The sequence below is a fragment of the Platichthys flesus genome, chromosome 23, assembly GCF_949316205.1.
Source record: "Platichthys flesus chromosome 23, fPlaFle2.1, whole genome shotgun sequence".
Lineage (NCBI taxonomy): Eukaryota > Metazoa > Chordata > Actinopteri > Pleuronectiformes > Pleuronectidae > Platichthys > Platichthys flesus.
The window spans coordinates 10,218,491-10,243,962 of NC_084967.1; the positions used below are offsets into that span (position 1 = coordinate 10,218,491).

The window sequence follows — 25,472 nt, forward strand, 5'->3', positions numbered from 1 at the left end:
GCCCAACCCTGTTTGTTTTCTCAAGTCAGAACCTGAAGAAACTTTATGAATCGTCGTTTCCGAATAAAGTGACAATGAGCGGGGGACGGGGCTGCGCGTCCAACCCGCTGGATTAACACACACACAAACAAACATACACACACACACACACACACACTCACACGAATCTGCTGGGGACATTCTTCTACATGTTCGATTCCCTGTGATGTGACTGGAACCAGGACGATGGGTGATAACGATATCATGGAGATGGACTCGCTGTCTGACATGGAGGAGCCGGACGGGGACCCGGAGTTTGGCATGATAGAAGAGGAAATCGGTGAGAGAACTACTTTGTATAGCGCAAGAGTGTGTGCGTGGGCGTGTGTGGGTTTGCATATGTGTGTGCAGTATGTAGCATGTTGACAGTGTGACATCCTGTGTATCTTCTGGAGTTACACATGTGTACATGGACAACTAGACTTGGTTTTAAGTAAACATAAATACACAGGCATCTATACTACACAGTACATACTGTGGTATAGTAGTGTTACAGTATATGATAGATACTGTAGATTTCAAAGTAAGGAGTGCAATACTTTCCTATATGAAATAAACTAAATTAAAGTTCAAGCTACTTAATATAACTTGAGTAAATGTCCTCATGGTATCTCTAAAGGTTGTGCATGTGTTCATAGTTTATAATCTATCATTTATGTCCTTGCAGAACTATGGTATCTTCAGGGGTTGAGTATTTAATTTTCTATTCCTACGTTTCAGAGAGAGTTAGTAGTGTTTTCACTCCAGTGGATTTACTAGCTCTTGCTAATAAGGTTATGTTTTCACCCCTGGTTGCTTGTCTGAAGGGTGTGGTGTGGGTTTGGGAAAATCACATCAGATTTTGATGCCGATCCAGGAATTTCTTTCAACTCCTTTCCACATTTTTGACATTTTTTCCCAGAGAGTAAATCATGGATCTTGATAAGAAAAGAATCTGACATATTTGGGGAACAGATATTTACGAGTGTGTGTAATTTAGTGCAGCTTGATTGAATGGAAGGAGACTGTTGGTCCTTGGAGACATGTTCTCTACTGAGTTTGATTTTAGTTTAAAAATGTGCGGTTTATATTCCTGTCAGGATTAAACATTTGCATAAAATACATATCCTACTGTATGATCATTATATGTAGTGTGTTGCGGTTTAATTAAATAACATGTGTAACGTAAGAAAATGCTCATACACTGGATATAATAATCTATAACCTACAGCAGACTCTTACCCACACAGTTTAACCTACAGAAACTTAGCACATATAGCTTTGGAGTTATATAGGTTATATCAGTTCATGTTTGATCCTCAGCTCTCAGCCCACAAAGAATCAGATACAGTGCACGTTAATAAACATTGAACCGAACACAACCCTCTGTAATTGGCTTCCGGTCACATGTCCACTCTGTCCATGTGGTAATTCATCATTTGACTATAACACTGACATAATCCACTTTTCTGCCTCTGCTTTATCTTTGGCTTTCTGGTACATTATGTGCCTTTGGTTATTTTACTAACGTCATTGTTTTTTCTTTCACAACAACAAACACCGTTCCCACCACCAGGAAACACATCTGTGTTGTTTATCTTTCGTAGGTTAAATAAATCAGAAGTAGGTGATTAAATAAACTGAGCTGCGAGTGCTGGAGTCTGAGTCCTGGCCCTCGACTGTGCTCAACAACTGTGGGGGTGTGGTGCTCACATTTTTCACATGGCACAAGCTTGCGCCACAGTTTCCACAGCATCGAACTCAGCTCTTAATCATCAGTTATATCAAACTCCACAACACACGTTAACTTCCTCTTTGTTTTTACAGAGGAGGCGTTAACGTGGAACCCGTCGCATTCCTCCTGCGTTCTTTTGTTTCTTGCATTCCTCACAACTGAAGCCACATCTTCACTGTGTGTGTGTGTGTGTGTTGAAGCATGTGAAGCATGTGTAAAGGCGGCCTCTGACACAGAGCATGTGTCGGAGGCCGCCCCTTACATTAGTGTGTCAGTCGTTGCCTGTGTATTTTAAAGCAAACACGTCTCGTCGTGTTCGCCCCTTCGTGTCTGTCTCCTCAGAGCGACCTCCACTCTGATGTTGCAACTCGTCTCTTACTCACTCACACACTAATGCTCCTTTGGGTTCACATTGAAATGAAAAAGCTCCTGATCAGGTGGAAATCCCCGCTGCTTTTCAACCCTGACCACAGAGGGCACTGCTAAAATGCACCCGGCCTAATGGGGCCCGATAAATTATAGATGTTCACACTTTGCGGCAACAATAACAAAGAAAAGTGGCTCAAACGATGCTTATATTTAATGACATGTTCAATGGAAATTCCAGATGGAACCTTTTTTTTCGCAAAGCAGGAAAATTCCTCGACATAGACAATCCTTCCAAGACGGTGAACCTATCCTCTGTCTTAACACAGATCTGACAGTTGTGTATCTCATATTATATCTCACTTTTCTATCGACCACTCAAAGCGCTTAACACAACAAACCACATGCATTCACCCATTCACACAGACATTCATACATGGCACTCTTTTCTATCACACACAAACTGCTGGTACAACCAGGGCCAAGCCACACCCAATGCCCCCCCCCCTCCCCCTTTCACTCATTAACTGCTTTACCACAACCTCTGCTGGAAGCCTTGTTCAGCGGAAATGTGTGACCTGTGATACAGTTTTCAATAAAATGCAAAACATACAATTCCAGGCGGCGTCTGTTATGACTGATGCAGAGACCTCAGTGGTTGTTTCTGAGCCAGAGGAAGACACCACAATGGAGGTTTACCAACTGTCATAAAATGCCCCCATGTTAGTTTCAGAAAAGAATTTCCTGTCAGAGGGCATGAAGGACACCCGGCTGGGAGGGACCTTAAACTTGACATGTTTGAATGTGACACCCTGAGTTCAGATAAGACGTGTTTGATAAATCGCAACACTGCGAAAAAGACGAATGTACAGAATCTAGTTGTTTGTGTTTGTGTTGTGTTGTTGCAGAGGATGTTTCTCTGCAACTCAGGAAGTGAGGGCGAGTGGGTTGTGGCAAGAGAGCCGATTTGTATCAGTGACAGCACGTGGTTTTTTTTCAAGAGCATCAAACCTATTGGCCCGATTTAGATCACAGCCAGAGGTTGTGAAACGGTGTTGGGATGGCTTCAGTGACTCAGTAGCTGCAGATTTGAATCACATTATATATCAACGTTATGAAATTAGAAAAGGTAAACCTTAAACCCTTTTTATTCCTTAGTACTGCAAACAAGTTAACCTGTTGCTCAAACTCCTTTTACCTTCTGTTTGAACATTCCTAAAGGGAGGTGCCAACACAAAGCTGACAAATTAATATGTCACACAACAACACAATTGACCTCCATCGTCTCAAACCCGATCACACCACACAGACGGGGCGTTTTTGTCTAAAGATCTTCTCAGGTGGGCTCTCTCTTTAATTCACAAACACAGATGCTGTTTTATTTATCTAATACGTATGCAATAAGGTGAAGAAAGACTCCTGAGGCCCCTGACAGAGACAGAACAGTTCAGCTCGGTTGGACACTTTTTGAAGGGGAAGTCAAATAAATTCAGTTTCCCCGGTGGCGTTGCCATGGCTGCTGTTTTGAAAACAGCATCTGTCTTCGGTTAGTTTCCTCATCGTGTTCCTCTTCAAATGGAAATATTACAGCACTTTCCATATTGGATGATGTAGCACTCTGTCTTGCTGCTCCCACAGTGTAATGCTATGAGGATGGTTGTTTTAGTGTGGATGTGGTCGGTCGGGGGAATCCTCAACACTGCAGTGGTCAGGGTTCGGACGGCAGGAGGTGGGGAGATGTCTCTTTGTTTTGTTCCCAGGGAGGAGTGTAGCACTGTGGTGAGGGGGCCACTGTCTGCAAGCACTTAAAAAGCAGCCAGAACAACAAGATGCGGAGGGAAACAGGCCTGGAACAGCAGAGTCACTGGTTCAATCCTTTCTTGAAAATGAGTAACAGGCGGCTCTGCCTCAGTGAGCAGGGAGAACACTGAAGGTCCAGAGTGTAGGATTTACAGGGGTCAGCAGAAATGTAAAATATTAATCATACTGAAGTTCTTATTCATCACAGACTGTGTGGAAACATGGACGACAGGACAGCTCCTCAAAAGTGAAGCCAAATCCTGTTGATCCCCCTGGTGGCTGACTGCAGTATAGGTCATAAACTCCACCGCCCGCATATTAGTGGATGGGACATGAGCCACATTAAAGGCAAAGCACAGGTTAAATGACTGATGATTGGTTGAGAGTGTGTATCCGTGTGACCTCTGAAGGGCAGCTCCACACCCCTATCAATACTGTGCCATGGAAAGATGGTGGCACCCTTATCGGAGGTATATTAGCTTAATATTTGTGCAACAGGACGAAGGGGAAACAAGTCATCCATATTTATAATCGGTGATTTCTACAAACACTGGCTTCACTTCCGAGAAAGTCTTTTCACATGTGTTATTATCTGAAGGCCACTGTAGCTGGTTTCAATCTGCAACTTCTCCATTAGATTCCACTGAATCCCACTAAAGGGCTAATATGGCAGTGGTCAGTTTCAGGTCAGAGAGATACACAGCTTCAGCTGAACTGCAGTTAAGTGGCACTTAAACTCAGTGTCTGATGATGTAACCTCATAAGGTGTGTTCCACACAGATGGTTCCAAGAAGAGCCACATAATAATAATGTGCTTTTCAGAAAACAGTCATTTGTTTCAGCAGCTAGTATAGAAGTGAGAATTACAACTGCTGTGTTTTATCATTCATATGAATAAAATCACACTTTTCTTATACACACACACACAAATACACAGATATACATCTATATTTTATTTATCAGTGCATGAAGATATTTATTGATTTATCTGTGAGAACAAGTTGACATTAATAACCTGTCATTATTAATTATCAGGCTACGGTTTTGGGTTCATTTTATTTTCATCATGTCTGTTTTCTCACTTCTGTGTTTCCCTTTTTCAGTTTATCCCGAGGAGTTTCTACCGACGTATCATTCGATTAAAGAAGGATCCAGAATCACCAAAACACGCCTGGTGAGTTTATTATCGCTGTACTTGAAGTTTTCATAGAAACCAGGGTTCGCTTCTGTCTTACAAAAATCATTAACCTTTAATTTTATACTGTAAATGTCAGTTATAGTGAGGTTACCGCTCCATGAGGTGCTGCACAAAACACAGCGCAATATGATATGCAAATAGAGTCATGTATGAGCCTGTAAAGGACTTTTATTAAAGCTCAGAGGAGAGAGAGAGAGAGAGAGAGAGACAGAGAGAGAGAAAGCGAGAGAGAGACAAAGGGCGGGCGTTGCTCTGTTTGTTGACTTCCCATTTCTCCTGCATGGCCCACATCACATCACAGGTGGAAGGGGCTGGTCGAGGTCGGTATATAAATCCCTGTGCACGGTCTTTCCCCTGCACACTGGCCCCTCACTCCTCCCTCCGCTCAACATGTACGACATCATGGAGGAGGAGGTGTACGAGTTCCAGGATGCAGAGCTGCCTGACGAGCCCTGTTTCTGTCCCCAGGCGGAGTTCAACGACAAACCCGACTCCCTGTTCTTCAACGATGGCGCGCGGCGCATCGATTTCATCCTGGTGTACGAGGACGAGGACAAGAAGGAGTTCGATAAGAGGCACACGTTCCAGAGACGCAAGGTGGGTCAGGCTCCATGCTGTGGGTCACGTTAGACCTGCAGGTGTTTTGAATGTTACAAGTCGGTGCTCCTACCAGAATCAAACAGAAATCATGTTTTCTTTTTGACTTTATTTAGAATTAAATACAAATTTGATCCAGAATAACTTGCTCACTCTTCATATTTTTTTGATTTACTAGCTGATGTACAGTAGGGAGATGATGGGACTTGTGGGGAGAGAGTGGCAGTGGGAGATAATGTTGTCAAAGCTTCAAATCCCTGGAACCCTGAAAACCAAAATATAAAAAAAATTACAAGTAATAATTGAATCTTAAATGTTGAGTTTTAAGATACAGATTTAGCAGCAAATAGTTTTATATATTTTTAAGAATTTAATAAAGGAAATAATACTTTTTTCAATATTTCCATGTAATTCTGTCACCGTTAAAATTAATTATGACTTGAATAAATGGTTAAACATGATTTCCTTTGTCTACGTACCAGCTGTATTGACTCTAGACTATTTGTTCAGGGTGTTTTAATTTGCACCAGGATGACAGTGAGTCTATGACTATAAAATTAACTAACCACGATTCAGGGCGACGCTCAAAGACCTTTTATTATCCAGGATATTTAACCTGTGCTCGACACACATATCAACTAGGACATGATAAGTACAGCTACTGTTTAGAGCTCAAATCGTATATCCCAAAATCCTTTTATCTATCTAAATCTATCTATATAACATTCCAGGCAATTTAGTTTTTTTATGACAAATTTGAATGTCAGAAATCCATACAGGGATTAACGTGCACAGACAAAGAACAATGAGACGTGAGCTGACCTCCACGGGTGTGTTTGTTTGTTGCTACCTGCGTCTTTCACAATAGGCGCACGGTGATGTGCAACACGACGCTTTGGAAACACAGTTGATCCCCAGACCTCAGCTACCTGCAGTGTCGCAACTGAAATGCAGACGGCGTCGCCTGGAGGCTGAAAAACACAACTCCTCGATTCTTTAGTATAAAAGTAGAGAAAGGAAAGATGAAGAAGTGGGTGAAGAGAGATGATGTACAAACGGGAAAAGAACGAGCACAGGAGAGAGTCAGAGTGTCTTTGCCCTCAGGTTCTCTGTGACTGAGGCGATCCCTGGTTCACAATCATCATGAGCCAGACTAAATCCAGAGGGGGATGAGGAGGGGGTCCTCTCTGCCTGGCACACCCTCCACTCCATCACACTCTGCCCTGGAATTCTTTCCTGACTGCACCGTGGTTCAGTCGTTTGTGTAAAATGATGCTGAGTTTACTTATTGGTTTATATTCTGTTATGTTTGTCTCAATTTCCTCGTGTTTGCTGCACGTCATGAAAACAGGTTTAAACTGAGACTTGTATTTGTATTTGTATTCTAGATCAAAGTTTCCAGGAAGGAAGATTAATAAAATGGGCTGAATTGATAATGCTATGTGAAAATGGAATAAGAATGATTTTGGTGAATTGTATGGAGCCTTTTTTTCCTGAATATTTTCATATGAACAAAACATATAAATATAAGACAAACGTTCAGCTCTGTGTAGCCTGCTTTCAGGCTGCGTAACAGTTTCAAAGTGGATCCTGGGTTCAGTCATAATAAACCACCAACTAAATCCTGCTCAGACATGTTGGCTGTATTTTCAGGCATGGGGCTTATGTACAGTGTAAATACTGTGTGCTGTGTGACAATGGGAACGGAAAAAAGTCCAAATAAGAGTTCTTTACTCTGCTTAAAGCCAATGTAATATTGTATGTACCCGTATCAGATACATATAACATGTGCACAGAAATGTTCTGTGGTGTGTTACATTATACACAGGCAAAATATCCACCATCTGATAACGATGAGAGGAGTATTTGTTTAGTAACTCAATAAAGGTCACACAACCCCCCCTAAAATATTGTATTGGATCTGCAGAAACAGTAGTGTCACGCATGTAACTGCAGATTGAGCCGTAATGGACAAAGTGGAGATGCATTAAAACAAGCAGCTCATTGAAAAACCTTTCTCTGTGTTTTCCTCTGCAGAGGCGACGGGAGTACTTCGAGGCCAGCTTGATGAAGATGGGGGTGGAGCTGGAGGCCACACTTTCCGTGAGTCGATGTCCGAGCCCTCGTTTCACCTTCCCTCTTTCCCTCCTTTGGACTAAACCCTTTGTCCCGCAGGTCATAGACGAGAAACTGACGTTCATCAAGGTCCACATGCCGTGGGACGTGCTGTGCACCTACGCCGAGGTGCTGCACATCAAGCTGCCCATCCAGCCCAACGACCTGTCCTCCCACACCTCGCCGTGGCGCTTCTTCTCCTTCATCACCAAGCACTTCTACCCCAACGAGAAGCTGATCAGGGCGGAGACGGAGTACTTCACGGCCCCCTTCGAGAAAGACCGCCTGGAGTATTTCTTCATAAAGGACCAAGACGTCTTCTTCACTCCGTCCATGAGGAGCCGAGTGGCAAGTTGTCCCGTGTTGCTGCTGTCTTAATGAAGTTATAACGTCTGCAACCAATCGGACGAGAGACACAATCTCGATCTACAGATTAATTAGATGAACCAATAATGCTTTTCATTAGTTTTTTTATATTTGGGAATGTCATTGGTCTTTGGTTCTCTGGTGCGTCCATCCAGTATTTGTATCTATGCAGTTATTATATTTAAATTGTATTTCTTTTTTCAGGCGTATTACATCCTGAGTCGAGCTCCCTATGAAATACGAGGAAGTATAAAGAAGTTCGGCATCAGCAAACTGTTGGATGGCGGCGTGTACAAAGCTGCGTATCCCCTCCACGACGCAAGTGGCACCATTTTTTTCTTCTTCTTCTTCTTCCGTAGCTTAATTCAATTCAATAGTTTATATATTTTAAAATGCAGTTGAGTTATTTCTTCTTGTGGGTTGTTACAGTGCAGGTTCAACGTCAAGTCCACGGAGCAGGGCTGCCCCAACGAGAGATACCTGCTCTACGAAGAGTGGGCTCATCCCAAGAGCTTCTACAAGATGCAGCCGCTCGACCTGATCAGGTGGACGCCAGGTTCTTTTGTCTTCCCCTCCCAGAGAAACACTTTCATGACAGTGTTTGAATTCCAGTAGGTGTCATTTAAAAACTGTTTTTTTTATATTTCCCCACAGGAAGTACTACGGAGAGAAGATTGGTATCTACTTTGCCTGGTTGGGTTTCTACACGGTCATGCTCGCCCTGGCTGCTGTGGTGGGACTGGGCTGTTTCATCTTTGGATACAAGACTCAAGAATCCAGCACCTGGAGGTTTGTTTCCTCTGCTTCATTAACGTATTAAAGATTATTTGCCAGCACTCATCATATATTTTAACCTCATCATACATTATTATCACAGTCAGTAGAAAGGGTCAACATCCTTTCAGCACTTTGTCCGAGATTTCTCGGTTATCATAGAGATGGCTCATCTGTGATCATGTGACTAGCGTCTCAAAGTCATGTGACTCAGAGATTGGCCCTTAATTTTTTTATTTCCTATTGTTTATGTAAGGACGATTAATTTTTTTAGTAAAATACAACTCCCCACGTATTCAACCTGTTTCTCTATGTGCCGCACAATCATGTTATTTCTGTAGAAACGCTATGTGTTGTCGTCTTTCTGTTGCTCTGCAGTAAAGAGGTGTGCGACCCTGAGATCGGAGGAAACATAGTGATGTGTCCCCAGTGCGACAAGTTCTGCAACTACTGGAGGTTGAACTCCACATGTGAAGCTTCGAAAGTGAGCGGGAGTCTATTTCATTGGAGTTCATGTGGAGAAAAGTCTATAAAACAAAAACACAAAAACGTGGATGTTGTTTGCTTGTGAGGATCAGTTTTCAATTCAAACTCCTCACCTGTTCCTGCACGATACAGTTACATGGTTCTTTACATATTCAAATGTGTGCGGCTGCTGTTCATCCTCCAGAGACAACAGCCTGGTTCAGAGCTGATTTGCATGTCAGCCTGATGGAACTGTTTATTTTCTATCTTTTCAGAAACTGTGTATATTTGATAACTTTGGGACCATGGTGTTTGCAGTTTTCATGTCGATCTGGGGTGAGTTTTATTTAGTAATTACAAGATATTTATTTTAATCTTTTAAAAAAATCCTGCGGATCAGATTCCTGGTTTAAACCCAAACTGTTACTATGGCTTTTAATTTGAACTAAAGGTCGAAGGTCGAGAAAATACTGTGAATATACTTTCATCATGTGTGTCTTTGTTTCCCTGCTGTTTTTTTCTTTCCTCTGCTCCTCTACTTGTTCCGGGCGCAGTGACGTTATTCCTGGAGTTCTGGAAGCGTTACCAGGCGGAGCTGGAATACCAGTGGGACACTGTGGAGTTCCTGGAGCAGGAGGAGCCGGCTCGCCCCGAGTACGAGGCCAAGTGCATCTATGAGAGGAAAAATCCTGTGACAGGGGTAAAACACACACACACAGACACAAACACACACACACACACACACACACACACACACACAATAATCTCATTGTCAGATATTGTTTTGTGTGAAAATATGGATTCAAACTGCTTTTTTCAGAAACTATTTTACTATTATGAGCTAAAGTTGTGTTGTGTTGTGTTCTTGTTAAAACTCATTATTTCATAATGTTTGTTTGTGATTTAGGTGAAAGAAAAAGTTCCCTTTACGACGTGTGGCCGATGTTTTCGGGTGTCGATAGGAATCGGGACAGTTCTATTCTGGGTAATGTCATTTACCAACATTCACCATGACGTTTCATTGATTAGAAATATAATTTGTTTGTAATCATAGGAAAAATTGTAATTCCTTTGAAATTATAGGTCCACTTTAAATCAGCTTGAATATAAATGTTACTAATTTGTTACTTGAAACATAACTCTCCATATAAATTCTAGTACATATGGTCAATATAATGTCTCTCCCTTTTGTATGTAAAGTGCTTTTAGATGATTTAGGTTAAGATTCAAGACAATTTTAATATATTGAATTAAATGCTTATGTTTAAGACAAAAAAGACTTTTTATATTCTTATTCAATTTCATTTGTTAAATATTTGACCTATGATTAGAACCAATGCCATTGCTCTTTCCTGGAAATGTATTGAAAGTAATTCTGGAAACTATTCAAACATTGATCCATATCGCAATATATTTCAATTCAGACCCTAATCTGTGTAATTGTGTCCTTGTCCTTTAGATTATGTTGATCCTGGCGTCCATTGCGGCCATCATCGTGTACCGCCTGGCCGTCTTCTTCTCCTTCTCCAGCCAATTCCGAAACGAGGACATGAAGACGCTGGAGCCGCTGAAGGAGTACGTGACGCCTCAGATGGCCACGTCGGTCACAGCCTCCCTCATCAGCTTTGTAGTCATCATGATCCTCAACATTCTCTACGAGCGCGTCGCCATCTGGATCACCAACTTCGGTCAGTCTGACATGTGCCTCTGCTCCGTTTGTACTCGTCTGCGGTTCGATCCTAATCTCTGCGTCTCCCACCCGACAAACAGAACTCCCCCGGACCAAGACGGATTACGAGAACAGCCTGACCCTGAAGATGTTCCTCTTTCAGTTTGTCAACTACTACTCCTCGTGTTTCTACATCGCCTTCGCCAAAGGGAAAGCCGTCAGCTATCCCGGGGAGCCGGTTTATCTTCTGGGAAAGTACAGGAACGAGGAGGTGCTGTTTGTCCGTCTGGGTGTTTTCACGTTTGACTCAGACGCTTGTTGTTTCTGACTCTTAACCTGAGCCCTGGTCCCTGCAGTGTGACCCGGGCGGGTGTTTGATCGAGCTGACGACTCAGCTCTCCATCATCATGACCGGGAAAGCCATCTGGAACAACATCCAGGAAGTGCTGATGCCGTACGTCGCCACAATCTTTCTACTTGAATATAAAAAATACAAAACACAGGGACAGCTTACAGATGAAGCACGTAGCTATGCAGGAAAGCATAAGTTAATTTCCTGATTGCTATGGCAGAGTATTAAACCTGTAGTGAAGAAAATAAATTTGGAGATTTTGAGAATAAGATATTAATATTTAGATTTGATTTTGATTTTAGGACTTTATTTGTGTAACATTAAGGTCACTGGTTAACAGGGCTAATGGTACATCGCCGCTCCTTCTTCTGTCTCAGTCACTGTTCTATGATCTCGTCCAACCAACAGGTGGGTGAAGAATTTGATTTCCCGGTACTGCACCCGTGTGGCCTCGGAGAAGGTGGTTCCTCGCTGGGAGCAGGACTACCAGCTCCAGGCAGTCTCGAAGCTCGGACTCTTCCATGAATATCTTGAAATGGGTGAGCAGACTCCTTCACATCCTTCATTTGAACCATTAACACTCTCAAACTCAAACTTCACCTCACCGTCTCATTGAAAACAACTTGAGCATTAGAACCTAGTTATTTATATCTCTGTTTACATGACCGTACCAGTATGTCTGTGCCTTAATCTCCCAGCATATCCGCCACTGTGAGATGGTTGAGAAACCAGCAGAAGGTGTTTGTAATGCCACAGTGATCTGGGTGTAGTTGATCCAGTATTCACAAAACCTGGATCCTACCCAGGATCCTCAAACTGGGATTAGCTGTTGCACAAACGATAACCAGGATTCAAGTGTGCGTGTAAACACACACAGCTAGTTATTATATGATGCTGTTGTTTCTGCAACATGTACTTGCTCATGCACATAAATGGATTACACCCTACGTAGTAATTTAGTTCGAAAGAACATACAAGGGAATTTATATACACTATTGATTCATTGAGAGTATTTAATCAATACACAAATCCTGTGTATTCAAAAGTATATACTTTTTCTCTCACAGTCATCCAGTTTGGCTTCGTGACCTTGTTCGTGGCCTCCTTCCCTCTGGCTCCGGTCCTGGCTCTGGCCAACAACGTGTTTGAGATCCGGGTCGACGCCTGGAAAATCACCACGCAGTTTCGCCGCATCATGCCGGAGAAGGCCCAGGATATAGGCGCCTGGCAGCCCATTCTTCAGGGTATCGCCATCTTGGCTGTCGCAACGAACGTGAGTCACCGTGTATACCAAGTTATTTGTTTATTAGATGCAGTTCTAAAAGGAAAAAAGTAGGATCTAAATAATTACTCCTCTCACCTCTTGTGCTCTGCGTCCTGGTGTCTCTGCAGGCCATGATCATCGCCTTCACGTCCGACATGATTCCTCGCCTGGTCTACTACTGGTCCTTCTCTGTGTACCCGTACGGAGATCACTATAACCACACCATGGAGGGCTACATCAACAGCTCGCTGTCCATATTCAACACCAGCGATTTCTCCGACTCCAGCAGACCCCTCGCAGAGAACAACTCCACCATCACCACCTGCAGGTACCAAGACTGTCCACTCAATCCTCAAATTATTAAGAGAAACCTACATGTCTGCGGTTTAACTTGAAATATCATCTATTTAAATAAATGTCGAAAATTATGACTTGAACTATTACAATTTTTTTACATTGAGATCTAGTTATAAAAGTCTTACATTTTCTAATTCTGTCCAATATTCCACTTAATTTCAAAGATATTATTAATATTGTTGATATCATGAATTATTTCCTTAGTACATATATAACATAACACACTTATATTGATGTAAATAGAGTGAAATATATGGACAAAATGCAGCATAAAAATAAGACGCTCATTCCAATAGATGAGTCATGCTTTGTGTTTTTCTTTTTTAGGTATCGTGATTTCCGTTATCCTCCGGGTCACAACAGACAGTACGAGTACAACATCCAGTACTGGCATGTGATCGCAGCCAAAATGGCTTTTATAATTGTTCTAGAGGTGAGTTTAAACACAACAGGAAATCAAAACAATTTCAACCCCTAAATGTTTATATTTGTCTTTATTTATTTTTATAAATTTGATATCAAAAGCAGCGTTCATGTGGTTCATCAAAGAATCAGTCATACTGTGTATTTAATTAAAGATCATTGTAACCTTCTTTAGATGAGGTCCATAGAATTAAAAGTTTAATTATTAGTAGTAGTGTAATCTCAATGGAGATGTCTTCTTTTGTCCCTCGCAGCACATCGTTTACCTCACCAAGTTCGTCCTGTCCTACGTGATCCCGGACATCCCGTACGCTGTCAAGGAGCAGATGAAGCGAGAGAAGTACCTGACCCAGGTCATCCTGCACGAGACCAACCTGAAGCTGGTGACCAAGCGTCTGAAGCCGCACAGCGGCGACGGCATCCAGCCAACGGGCACCAAAGGGGAGAAGGAGGGGATCGAACTGGATTTTTGATGTGACTGCTCGGCAGGACCTTTAAATAAGGAACGTACTTTTGTCACGAAAGATCTGCCGCAGCCAGTAGGACAGAGGATGTTGTTTTTTTTTAAAGGGGCTGTTGGACAAAGAGGTGAAACCACTGGGATTGTCTGCTCATCTCTAAACCACTGTCTCACATTTCGGACTCCAGTTTCATCCACGGGCACCTTCTTCTGAAACGTGTTCAAGTTTTAAACGATGTGGTTGAAAGCTTGTCGGTCGACCCACTGCAACGCTCTTCTAAAATATCAGTATTAATGTACACAAAACATGTTAAACCTTTAAAAACCATGTTGAAAATGACCTCGTTTCTCACTGGCATCCCTGTAGATAGATCAAAATTATTGTAGTGATCTGTCCGGAAAAGTCCAAGGGCCCAAACTGCCATCCCCATTTTTTTTTGTTTGTCCAATGCAGTTGTCACTTTCCCATCCAGTGCTCATGCTGCTTCATGGAAAGTCCATTTCCACCCATCTGAGTGGTTTCAGGAGCAGCGTTGGTGCATTGAAGCAGTGGAAAATGATTACGCTTTCCATTAAAACCTGGTCTGAAGTCAGTGGTGCAGTTTTTCTCTGTAATTTTAAGGGCTCACTATCAAGTGGGTTAAAGTGCTGTGAGTGAAGTTGGACTCTTTAGCCACAGGCTCACTTGTACTGGTCTGTTTAGCACTTGGGCGTCTTAATCTTTTTACCTGCACACGCATTCAAACTTGGGAAACACGAGGCCCGGGTTGGGTTCAGAATCAAAATCCGAGTTGGGCTCTGGGAGAAAATTGCATCCCGAGCCACACTAACCCATAGCCATGATGAAAAAGTCCCAGCCTTTGAAAAAACATTCAAATGTGAGAAGTGATATACGGCAATAAGTCAAGCTAGCATACAGAGACAATACCTGCTGCGGCCACAAAGGGGCGGTACATTACAAGATTATGGAAACGGTTCGTTTTGTATCCTTTATTGGACAAAACGTTCTGAGAAGCATGTCGAGATTTCGCACCTGTATCAATCTAAACCTTGACAATCTGCTGGACGGTCTATTTGTATCTTTCACTGGTTGAACTCTGCTTTAAATCTGAAAGTACGCCACTGCAGTAATTAAACCTTCTCCTGTGTCATTGCTGATTTCTTCAGACCGTTACCACTGCTGTGCTACATTCTGGCCTTTAGATTTGAACAATGCCACTATAAATACCATGTATGTGAACATTATCATATACCTGATATACAGTATCTGACGATCCATATAACTGTTGTTTGTGTTTTATACTGTGCCAATAAATTGTTTTATAAAAACTTTCCCTTGTGTTTCTAAAGTGCTCGTTACAGCCAAACGGTGACATCAGTCTCCACTGGAGGGCAGCAAAAACAACGTTTCTAATTGCCGGCCAAGTTTTTCTTTTACTTCAAGTCTCACCTCATATGAGAACAACAACAAGAGCATATTAATGTTTCTTTTCTTAATTAAAGACATACTTTTCAGGAAGACCACAAAATGTGTTTTCTTACTAAAATACCCGATATATCTTCATCTTTACATACCCTGGTGTTTGTCAAGGCAACTGTATAAGTATCTTGTTCGCAGGTCATGAACTCCTGATTTCAAGATAAAGGAGATTAAGAGAAGTAATCAGATTTAAACTATGCTCAGAGAAATAGTTGTTCTACATGCTGGTGACATTACAGTGAGGTCAACCTGATGTTATCTAATGATGGAATTTGTTAATATAATTGTAAACATGGATATAAATAGAAAATCCGGTCTTTGGCACAATATGTATTTGAAAATTCAAAAAAAGGAAACAAGTTCTGCATCTTTTATAACATTATAGTTTACTTTACCAGGTTCATTCTGTCCTGTGTGTGAGCCCAGATGTTCAGTTTGCCAACTTGTCACATGTTGGTGAGGAGGACTTCTTCATCTTCATGCTCCTGATCCTATATCTCACCTGGACAAGCCTGACAACACTTCCTGTTTTATTTTATAGTTAATTAATGTCATACCTTGAGTTTCTTCATTCACCAATAGATGCATGTTTATGTAAAGTTTTTTGATTTATTATTTATTTTTTTAAGCATTGTACTGTAACCTCACACTTTTATAATGGATGTTCCTAATCAATATTTTAAGAATACTTCTTAATAATTCTTAAATGGTTTAATATGTTAGTCTCTTGCTAAAGCTGTTTAAATTAAAAAGTTACATATTATAAAAAGCTGTGTTTTTCATACAACGTACATTTTTCTGTATGTTGCTTGTTTACTTTCGATCAGGCAGATGTTTGGATGCCCTCAGTACGTCATAGAAACACGACACGGGGTCCGTTCACACTCACATGTCCGCCCACTGTGTGCGTGTCTGAGCTTTAGCAGTTCGAAGGATCCGCTTCGGACACTTTCTTGTGTTTGTGTGATAATAAATCGGAGTTTGTTCACGATGAGTTCTCAGATCACGTGTGTCGGCTGGGTGAAGAGAGGCGTGTCCAAGGAAACCCCGGACAAAGTGAGTAGCTAGCGACGAGCTAACGGTAGCTACAGGCTAATGTGTCAACATGGCAGCCTCAGTGTTGTTTTAGTCATTTGAAAAAACAAAACCCCAAACTTAAATGACTTCCGCTTCGTTTTGAACTCTAGATCAAGTGTAGTTTTAATGTCAGATACACAGAAAGAGAGGTAAAACTGTGAATGTGACACAAATGACAAGAGACATGTTGTTCAGACGAATTATAAACGTCTTGTAGTTAAGATACTGGAGTCATTCTATAAAGTTATTAACAATAAGTGCAACGTGTATTTTTCTGACAGTGGTTATATTTAATTCCTTATAAGTAACTTCCGTTGGTTTTGGGGGTGACATGTTTTAAATGACTGTATTCAGACCTGTTAAACTGAATTATTTTAAATCAAACTGGACATTTAAATACCATTTATATTAATACTATTGGTTTCAGTTAGTGAAGAAAGGTCACAAGTTAATGATACAGATAATGTTCCAGCAACAGGTTCCATAGTAGACTGAGGTCTTTCCAATGAAGTCAAAATTAAACCTTTCCTCTGCTCCCTTGTCTAATACTCAGTTATAAATGTGTACAACACGATTTATCTAAAAAAATAAATAATGCAATGAAAACTTCTTCATGTTTGAGCAACTTTCATTTGACTCCTCCTCAGGTTGAGTTGAGTAAAGAGGAGCTGGAGCGCATCATCAATGAAGCCAAACAGGACTTGGGGTACGTTGGAAAACACTCATCACCTCAGTTTGTGAATATGGATCTAAATGTCAGGAGCTGAAACGCTGGCAATGAAAGTAGAGTTTAAACAATGACATTAAATGAGTCCGTACAACAGAAACTGATGTGTAGTTGTTTTTGTTCTACTCCTGCTAATCAGGGATCTAGCAGCGGAGGAAGAGGAGGATGATGATGATGAAGGCTTGCCTCTAGAGCCGAGTGCTGATGAGATCGCGGCCGAAGCTGCTGAAGTTCCAAAGCACGAGAAGGAAGATGGAAGAGAGGAAGATGATGATCTGGCGGAGTACGGCCTGGATAGATACGATGAAGAAGATTCAGGTGAGTCGGGTGTTTGTGGACCACATGTATATGTATTACTGCTTTTTGCTGCCCTAACTAATTTCTTCTTATTGTCTTTCACCACTTAATTTGTGTCTGACCTGGCATCTCCTGTTTGTCCCTCTTTTATTTAGCGACGGCTAATCTTGGCGACAGTCTGGCTGGACTCACGGTGTTCAGCTGTAATGACGAGGATCCTTACATCACCATTAAAGATACAGTGAGTTCCCGCAGTGCTTCCATCCATAACGATTCAGTAAACTTGTGAAAAGGGGTCTTAAAGAAAACCAGTTGTTACACTGTAGGAGTGGTTTGGATTTATCTTGCTTATTGGTGTTTCTCCTTCTTCCCTCTAGGACCAGTACGAGCGAGAAGATTTCCAAATCAAGCCCAACGACAATCTCATCCTGTCGGGCAGAGCGGAGAAGGACTGCTGCAACCTGGAGATCCACAGTAAATATCTTCATCTGGGATATGACAGAGTGTCGCAAGAAAATATCGAATTTATCGACACATGCGTTTAACAGTTGGTGTCTTATTTTACAGTTTATAACTCGGAGGAGGAATCTCTGTATGTGCATCATGATATCCTGCTGCCAGCTTATCCACTGTGTGTGGAGTGGCTCAACTTTGACCCAACCCCTGGAGAAGGAACAGGTAAGCACAGCCTAGACAGTTTTTAATCTTATGGATGGATTTCTCTCTCAAAAGATTGAATGTACCTCAAGAGATTTCCTGATTAAATCAACATTTAAGAAGAACTCTGTGCTGTGTGTCCTCCCTGTAGGAAACTACGCCGCTGTGGGCAACATGACCTCTCAGATAGACGTGTGGGACCTGGATGTTGTGGATTGTTTGGAGCCAGTTTTCTCTCTGGGGAGCAAGAAAGCTTCAAAGAAGAAAAAGAAGAGCAAGAAGGTACGAACCTGTTCAGTGTCTCTGAATGATACATCAGCATCTCCATCACGATAGAGGGACCTGGGTGTAGTCTGAATATTCAAAATTGTCAAGAAACAATCCAAGGATATCTCTTGATTTTGATTTTTTTTTTAGGACTTTTAATATATTTTCTTTAAGTTAAAAGTGATTCTCAAAATGAACTTGTTTTCAGGATATGTCTTCCAAACCAAAAGAGTTGATTGTTGTTCTAAATGTTTCTATGTGCTGCTGTTCTTGGTGAAAACAGGGCGCAGCAGAGCCCACGGAGGGACACACAGACGCAGTGCTGGATTTATCCTGGAACAAGCTGACCAGGTCAGTTCTCCGAGGCCTGGGAACATTCACTGATGTGTTTTCTTTCCATCCTGGAAAATGTAAAGTCCTCTGCACACTCAAATTCATTGTCATCCTTCAAACAAAAACACCTTCTCTTACTCAGGACTGTGTTGGCCAGTGGATCAGCAGACAACACTGTAATCCTGTGGGATCTGTCTCAGGGCAAACCAGCCACAACTCTGCGCAAACAGACGGATAAGGTATTTCATTTTCAAAAGGAACACTGATAATGTGATGCACTGTGGTTATTGGGTCCTGCAGCCTCAGAATCTGCAGCTTCTACAAAACAAAATGTTTCGTCCTCCAGGTTCAAACGATATCGTTCCACCCGTTCGAGCCCCAGACTCTGATAGCAGGATCATATGACAAGTAAGTGTCATCTTGTTTCATCGGTAGTTTATTGAATGGAATAAATATTGTACACAAAGTTTTACATCCACGGTTGTTTCAAGATCAAGACTAAAATATTTCCCCTTTCCAGGACTGTGGTCCTGTACGACTGCCGCAGTCCAGACACCAGCTATCGATCCTGGAGGTTCAGTGGTCAAGTGGAGCGTGTGGTCTGGAACCACTTCTCACCCTGCAACTTCCTGGTAGGGGCTCAAATCCTCCTGCTGGATAAGAAAGAAAGAAAACCTTTTAAGACATTGAGGATTCTCAAGTTTCCTCTCCCACTTGAATATAATAAATCAATTGTTGAAACCTTATATTCATTCATACATTTTGAAAGCAGGTCTGATTAATAGTAATAATCATTCAAAAGCAAAACCACAGTAACAACACGCTTCAGGTTGGACCCAACTATTGGTTGTAAATAGTAGTTATGCCACAAATTGCATTTATAAATCAAGCTGGTGCATCACTGGTCCTTTGTCCACACAACCTGTTTCTACTTCTCTCTGTTTGGTCTCTGAGAAGCTCAGAGGTCAAATGTTAACTTTGCTTGTGTTTGTGTTTCAGGCGAGCACAGAAGACGGCTTCGTCTACTGTCTGGACGCACGCTCAGATAAACCTGTGTTCACACTGAAGGCTCATGATGAAGAGGTGTCAGGTAGGTGATCAAAGTGCCAAATGTGTTTATTATCAAAACCTTGTTTCTGAATTTCCCGTTCTTGCATCAATGCAGTGTTTCGTAAATGTAATATCACAAATGCTTTTGCACAGTGCTGAGTCACCACAGTGGCTTAAGTTTAAGTTCAGCAGTGCTGATTGGACAGTCTAACAGGTTTATTGATGGTGAACCTACATTGACTGTACAATGAAAATATGATCAAAGCATCTCAACATTTCTGCAGGGTTGGACCTCAGCAGCCAGATTAAAGGATGTCTGGTCACATCGTCGGCTGACAAACACGTTAAAGTTTGGGACATTTTGGGAAACAAACCCAATCTGGTGCATACACGGGACATGAAAATGGTAAAACCTTATACAGCGTGAAGATCTGTCTCTCTATCTCTCTGTTTGGAGGTATGATAATGTTAGTTAAAGGTGTCCTAATGCTGATCTTCCTAACCTGTGAACAGGGAGTGCTGTTCTGTGCATCGTGTTGCCCTGATGAGCCTTTCGTTTATGCATTTGGAGGACAGAGGGATGGCTTGAGGGTTTGGAATATCAGTGATGTTGCAGCAGGTACTGTTGTCTCTTAACATTTCTTTTTTTTTAATTTATTCTGTGCATTGAACTATGATAAAAACTTTGTTGCTCAATTTATACTTTTTCACTTTTTCCTCTAGTGGCTGAGGTGTTTGGTAGTCGAGAGCGCTTGGTGCTGAACACAGGAAGTCAGGCCTCCACTAGCGCAGCCGCAGCAGAGATGGACGTCTCCTAGGCTGCTGCCTGCAAACAGGAATAAACATGAAAGTCACGAAGCTGCTCCGCTTGTCGCTGTGTTCCTCGTAGTGCTGCAGGAAAAGGATCAACTGAAGCTGAAACACGTGGCCAGAGTGAAACTGGGGCCAAAACTGTCAAAAGACTTGGAAATTTGTTCAGTTGAAATGTTCTTGTATTCATACAGGTGAATGTTTCCAGCAAAATGTGCGAGCAAGGATTCAGATATTTTTATTTCTCTTTGAATTGTTTATTTGATTTCCCGACAGTTTGCCTTGACTTGTACGGATGTACAAATAATATTATAAGTTTTCACAAAGTATACAAGAAACTGGGTTATAACTTTTATTATCTCACATGTATGTTCATCATAATACATATGAAAATGAAATATGAATAGAAGCTAGTGTACAAAAATCTGTGCACAAACAAGGACTGTTCAAAAAACTGTGTCATCAATAAATACAGTTTTAAATGTATAAACCTCATGGTACTCCAGTACTGTCTTCACCAGGTATTATCCACCTACTTGCGGAGTAACAGGAACATAATCCTGTCATGGGGTCACATGGATTAACCTGATTTGCAGCTGGTGCATATTTGTTTTAGTTTGTTGTCTTGGAGTCTTGATTTATAAAGATTTTAACAATATACAGTTCATAACCTGCAACTTAATCTGAACAGTACAGTGTCTTTAATCTGATTTCATCCAGTTTGGTGTTTGAAGCTCACAATGTTTTTTGTGTTTTTGAGCAGCATAGAACTAGATTTACAGACATATTTTAGCTTAATGAAAATCGTAAAACCAAGCACATAAGTTTCCCTATAGAATATACCGCATCTGGATCTCATTATATTATCAGTATAATAGTACTTTCCCATTATACCATCAGTATAATAGTAGATTATAGGTATATTGGTGTATTATATGTATAAATCTAAAGCAGTACATTCGTTTATTTTATGGAAAAGTCGAATTAATGGTGTCTTTCAAATTTTCTCCGTGATGGTCTCGCGTAAAGTGGAACTATTGTGATTGAATCGTATCACAAACACGGACCCATTTCAGGGACGGACACGTTATGATTTGAGCATGGCGGCTCCTATGTGTAAACTGAACCTCTTAACGCGGTTCACTTCAGGAACAACACTGCGACATGTGCAGAGTGAGTTTTATCAATGTGGATTTGAGAAGTTAATTAAATAGCACGTCCTGTTGTTTTGACTGAGTTTAATGTTTGTGACCGTGAAGGCAGCACAAGCTAACAGGAGCTAACCTTGAGATTATCATCAGTAGGACAACACGTTTAAAAACATGTTCAGTATATTTGATATATAAAGTATTGTAGTACAGTATGTCGTATTAGATAGTATTTTAACGTTGTTGCCTTGTTAGCAGGCGTCAGAACCTTTTGGCTTTACGTGTCAGTTCCTTATCTATAATAACATAAATAAACATAAACATAAAAGTGGCTACGTGAATTGTTCTTTCAAAAATTCTGCTGAATTTCTTTCGAAGTTGTTGAAATTTGTCAATTTCCCTAATGTATTCCGATTTATTTGTTAAATCTGTGTTGCAGGATGTTTGGTCCCAGTTCGACACAATTCCAGTACCAGTGATCCTTCAGCTCAAGGCCCAAACTGGTACTTGAATCTTTCTAATTTAAATATAAGTTAAATGGGACAGTTGTAATGAAGAACATTATTTAACACTTGTTAACCTGCTAAACAAACAGAAATCAAGAATTTATTTTATAATTTTTTCAGAGCTCTTTCGAGGCTACATATTATTAAGACGATTTTTTATATTGCTGTTGTTTTAAAATCCAAGTGTGCAATGTGTTACTAATTGATAAAGGTATAACTGTGATCTGAGTAATAACTCTCCAATCTCTTGGCTTTAGTAATGTGGACATCGGCGTGACTTCAGATGGGAAAACCTTTGTGTGCTACCACCCCACCGTCGACATTCCTTATGAATTTACACTAGTAAGCGTGTTTTCTATCTAATATTTCAATGTTCTGTCTGATAACTAATGAATCTTTTTTTGAGATTCCTAAAACTCTTCCTCTGAAAAAGCTAGAGGTCAGCTCACGTTGGTTTCTCTTTTCTACTTTGCTTCCAAAGTTCTCGTTCAAATCATCCAGAAATTCAAGTTACAGGGTGTGCAGGCAAATATCTGAATATCAAGATTACATTTGTGCATGAGTTTTTGTTAGGTCTCTAAAAAGAGGGAGATAAACCTACTAATTATAAAGGTTAAATGACCAGCAGGAGGCCTGGGTTGTCTAAATTGTCCACAAGGTGGAACCGTGAGACCACAATGACGTCAGCTACCCACACTCACACCGGAGCTTCCACGAAACATTGACTCACTTCTCAAAATGCAGTTAAATATAAAAAAAACACCACAACAGCAACACGTATCTGAAACACTGTCCACGTGTCTGCGCTCCGCTGTCACAGATGTATCTCAAGTAGAAATTGATCAATGTAAATAGCCAGTACAAGAGAATTTGATGGAAAATGTTACACGATTGTTGGAAAGGAACATAGATTTAAGATATTTAAAAGGAAAACTAGCTGACGATGCTAAATCTTTGCAGCCTGTGGAACGACCCGACCCTATAACCAACCCGGTTGAGACCCACGACCAGGTCCTGAAGGCTCGACTCAGCAAGGAGGTGCTGAATAACAAGAAGGGGCCGACTATCGAGGAGCTGAGCAAGATGTTCTTCACCACTAAACACCGGTGGTATCCAGTAGGACAGTAAGTACACAAATTACTCAGGGCCCTGTGACACCGCTGTTGTTGTATGGGTCCTCTCTAGTACAGGGATTCTTCTGGACCCTTTTTCATATTCATTTATGTATCTTGCATTTACAGTGGGAAACGTGTGTAAGTTTTACTTAAGATGGATCTATTAGTAGAAATTGAATATAAATAGCTGGCATACATAGACGAATATGGAGCTGGAAAGGTGACCTACTGAATATGAAGGGAGCTATGATCAGGCTAAGTCACAGAGCCCCCCCAAAAAAGTTCCCACTTGGTCAGACCACCTAAATTAGGATCTGAGACGCTTACATTTTCAGATCCATGGGTTTCTTATATGATCCAATCAGCATGACCGATAAAAGAATGAGGAAGAAAATGAACCTACCTGGCTTTAAATGTTGGAATAACTGACACATGACCAGTAAATGAGAGGTCAGGATACATTTTCTCAAATCTAAACTTAAATAGGAGTGAGTCACTCATCCTCATTTCTACTTATTGACTTGCGCAGTTTGCTTATCAGCTCCATTATTTACGTGTGCAATGACCTTTGTCCTTTTTATTGTAGTTATGAGTCAGAGTGGGAGAGCTGGCAGAAAAGTGTCACCCTGTCAGAGTTCCCTCTGTGGATACGGGTCCAAACTCATTTCCCTCTGTTTCCTTGTTTGCAGGTACCACACGAGACGCATGAAGAAGAATCCTCCAAAGGACAGATAGAACAAATGTTTGTTTGAGTTGTTGTCACGTTGATGTATAATAAACTGTTAAATATTGACTTGGGTGTCACAGGTCTGTGAGTCAGTGCTGCTGTAAATGAAACAGTTACTGTATATGAGTTTAAAGTTATACTTTATTCTCTTTAGTTTGGTTTGATCACTTTGCTGCTCTAGATTTTAGAGTCCTCTATATTGTCTCCTGTAATTTTAATTCTAAATCTAATGGAGTGGGACCATAATAATTGTATTCCAACCATCTGCTCTGACCCCATTACATTGCTGCTATTTTTTATTTTTTTTATCTTTACTGTCCCTGCAGCAGAAATTAAACCTGCAACAGGAATGGCAGAGCAGTTAAACTATTAAACACCAGCAGTGGACTTGAATTAAATGCACCATTAATAATTGATCATGCATTTAAAGTAAATGCATCCTACTTGTTGATTTACTCTTAAGAGATAGACTGAGAGGAAAATAGCCTCTGATGCTACTGCATTTCTGCAATGCAACAACAACCAAGATACTTCCAGCTACGGCAGGAACAAATGGAGAACGGTTGATGTGTGTTTTCAAAGTCATGTACATAACATGATGCAGACGGGTATAGATAGATTTAAGAATTAAAAAATTACTAAAACAAGGTCTTTCCACCAAAGTCCTGAAGGTTGATATTCACCAAATTAGCCTGTGGAGAATACACAAGACTTTTTTAAAACCACAGCTACAACATTTAGTCCATTGCTTGTTTCAGTTTTAGGCCTCAACAGATTTGGTCAAAGTTTGTTAATTTTATTTTAGCTACTTCTATTGAAAACATTGTTTGGGGATTTAATTTCATTTAATAAAAAAAAAAAAATGTAATCAATGTTCTTATATATATATATATATATTTTAATATATATATAATACATCTATTTATATATATGGTTTTTATACCTTATATATAGAAGTAGTACTGGTACAGTGTTGTGCATGAACACGTTCGTTTTTATGAGAACAATGAACTGATCGCACCTCAATGACAAATAATGAATTTGAACGGTGAACAAGTTCATATTATCTGAACCTTTCCTTCTCCTGAGGAGGGACGCTGTCTAACGGCGGGTTTACAGTGGACGCCGAAGCCAGGCGCCGTGCCGCAGAAACAAGTTCCTCCTATAAACCTTTGAATGGTGCACATCTGTTGCGATGTGCCGCGCTGCACAAAGGGACACACACACGATAATTTGTCAATCGTTTTATAGTGCTTAGTTCCTATTATAATCATCAGGTGGTTTGGCCTAGTTGGTAGAGTAGCTGTCCTTCAGTGAGA

At 41.0% G+C, this 25,472-nt stretch overlaps 3 protein-coding genes across 3 annotated transcripts; all 3 read left to right on the top strand.

The window, feature by feature from the left end:
- The first annotated feature begins 15 nt into the window (after positions 1–15).
- On the top strand, positions 16–15,289 carry ano6 (anoctamin 6). The gene is made up of 20 exons (XM_062383071.1): positions 16–319; positions 5,023–5,093; positions 5,586–5,714; positions 7,752–7,817; positions 7,890–8,177; positions 8,400–8,513; positions 8,625–8,740; positions 8,850–8,984; positions 9,348–9,453; positions 9,710–9,770; positions 9,989–10,134; positions 10,342–10,419; positions 10,894–11,122; positions 11,205–11,374; positions 11,460–11,557; positions 11,864–11,994; positions 12,523–12,728; positions 12,848–13,047; positions 13,404–13,509; positions 13,754–15,289. Exons 1-20 carry the CDS (start codon positions 226–228, stop codon positions 13,970–13,972), a joined length of 2,763 nt encoding a protein of 920 aa, XP_062239055.1. The 5' UTR covers positions 16–225; the 3' UTR covers positions 13,973–15,289.
- Positions 15,290–16,306: 1,017 nt separating this feature from the next.
- On the top strand, positions 16,307–21,147 carry pwp1 (PWP1 homolog, endonuclein). The gene is made up of 15 exons (XM_062382463.1): positions 16,307–16,495; positions 17,164–17,222; positions 17,383–17,561; positions 17,696–17,781; positions 17,918–18,014; positions 18,108–18,218; positions 18,349–18,479; positions 18,748–18,815; positions 18,940–19,036; positions 19,144–19,205; positions 19,318–19,429; positions 19,797–19,887; positions 20,132–20,253; positions 20,361–20,466; positions 20,571–21,147. The coding sequence occupies exons 1-15, from the start codon at positions 16,430–16,432 to the stop codon at positions 20,663–20,665; spliced, it is 1,482 nt and encodes a 493-aa protein (XP_062238447.1). The 5' UTR covers positions 16,307–16,429; the 3' UTR covers positions 20,666–21,147.
- Positions 21,148–21,687: 540 nt separating this feature from the next.
- Positions 21,688–24,219, top strand: mrpl42 (mitochondrial ribosomal protein L42). Its single transcript, XM_062382312.1, has 5 exons — positions 21,688–21,830; positions 22,245–22,308; positions 22,569–22,653; positions 23,272–23,435; positions 24,116–24,219. The coding sequence occupies exons 1-5, from the start codon at positions 21,758–21,760 to the stop codon at positions 24,159–24,161; spliced, it is 432 nt and encodes a 143-aa protein (XP_062238296.1). The 5' UTR covers positions 21,688–21,757; the 3' UTR covers positions 24,162–24,219.
- The last annotated feature ends 1,253 nt before the right edge of the window (positions 24,220–25,472 follow it).

Coding starts and splice junctions, on each gene's coding strand:
- ano6 (XM_062383071.1), top strand. CDS start 226: ATGGGTGATAACGATATCATGGAGATGGACTCGCTGTCTGACATGGAG. Junction 8,514..8,624: donor CTGCGTATCCCCTCCACGAC/GCAAGTGGCACC, acceptor GGGTTGTTACAG/TGCAGGTTCAACGTCAAGTC. Junction 11,995..12,522: donor CCATGAATATCTTGAAATGG/GTGAGCAGACTC, acceptor TTTCTCTCACAG/TCATCCAGTTTGGCTTCGTG.
- pwp1 (XM_062382463.1), top strand. CDS start 16,430: ATGAGTTCTCAGATCACGTGTGTCGGCTGGGTGAAGAGAGGCGTGTCC. Junction 18,219..18,348: donor AACCCCTGGAGAAGGAACAG/GTAAGCACAGCC, acceptor TCCTCCCTGTAG/GAAACTACGCCGCTGTGGGC. Junction 20,467..20,570: donor TATCAGTGATGTTGCAGCAG/GTACTGTTGTCT, acceptor TTTTTCCTCTAG/TGGCTGAGGTGTTTGGTAGT.
- mrpl42 (XM_062382312.1), top strand. CDS start 21,758: ATGGCGGCTCCTATGTGTAAACTGAACCTCTTAACGCGGTTCACTTCA. Junction 22,309..22,568: donor TCAGCTCAAGGCCCAAACTG/GTACTTGAATCT, acceptor TCTTGGCTTTAG/TAATGTGGACATCGGCGTGA. Junction 23,436..24,115: donor CGGTGGTATCCAGTAGGACA/GTAAGTACACAA, acceptor CCTTGTTTGCAG/GTACCACACGAGACGCATGA.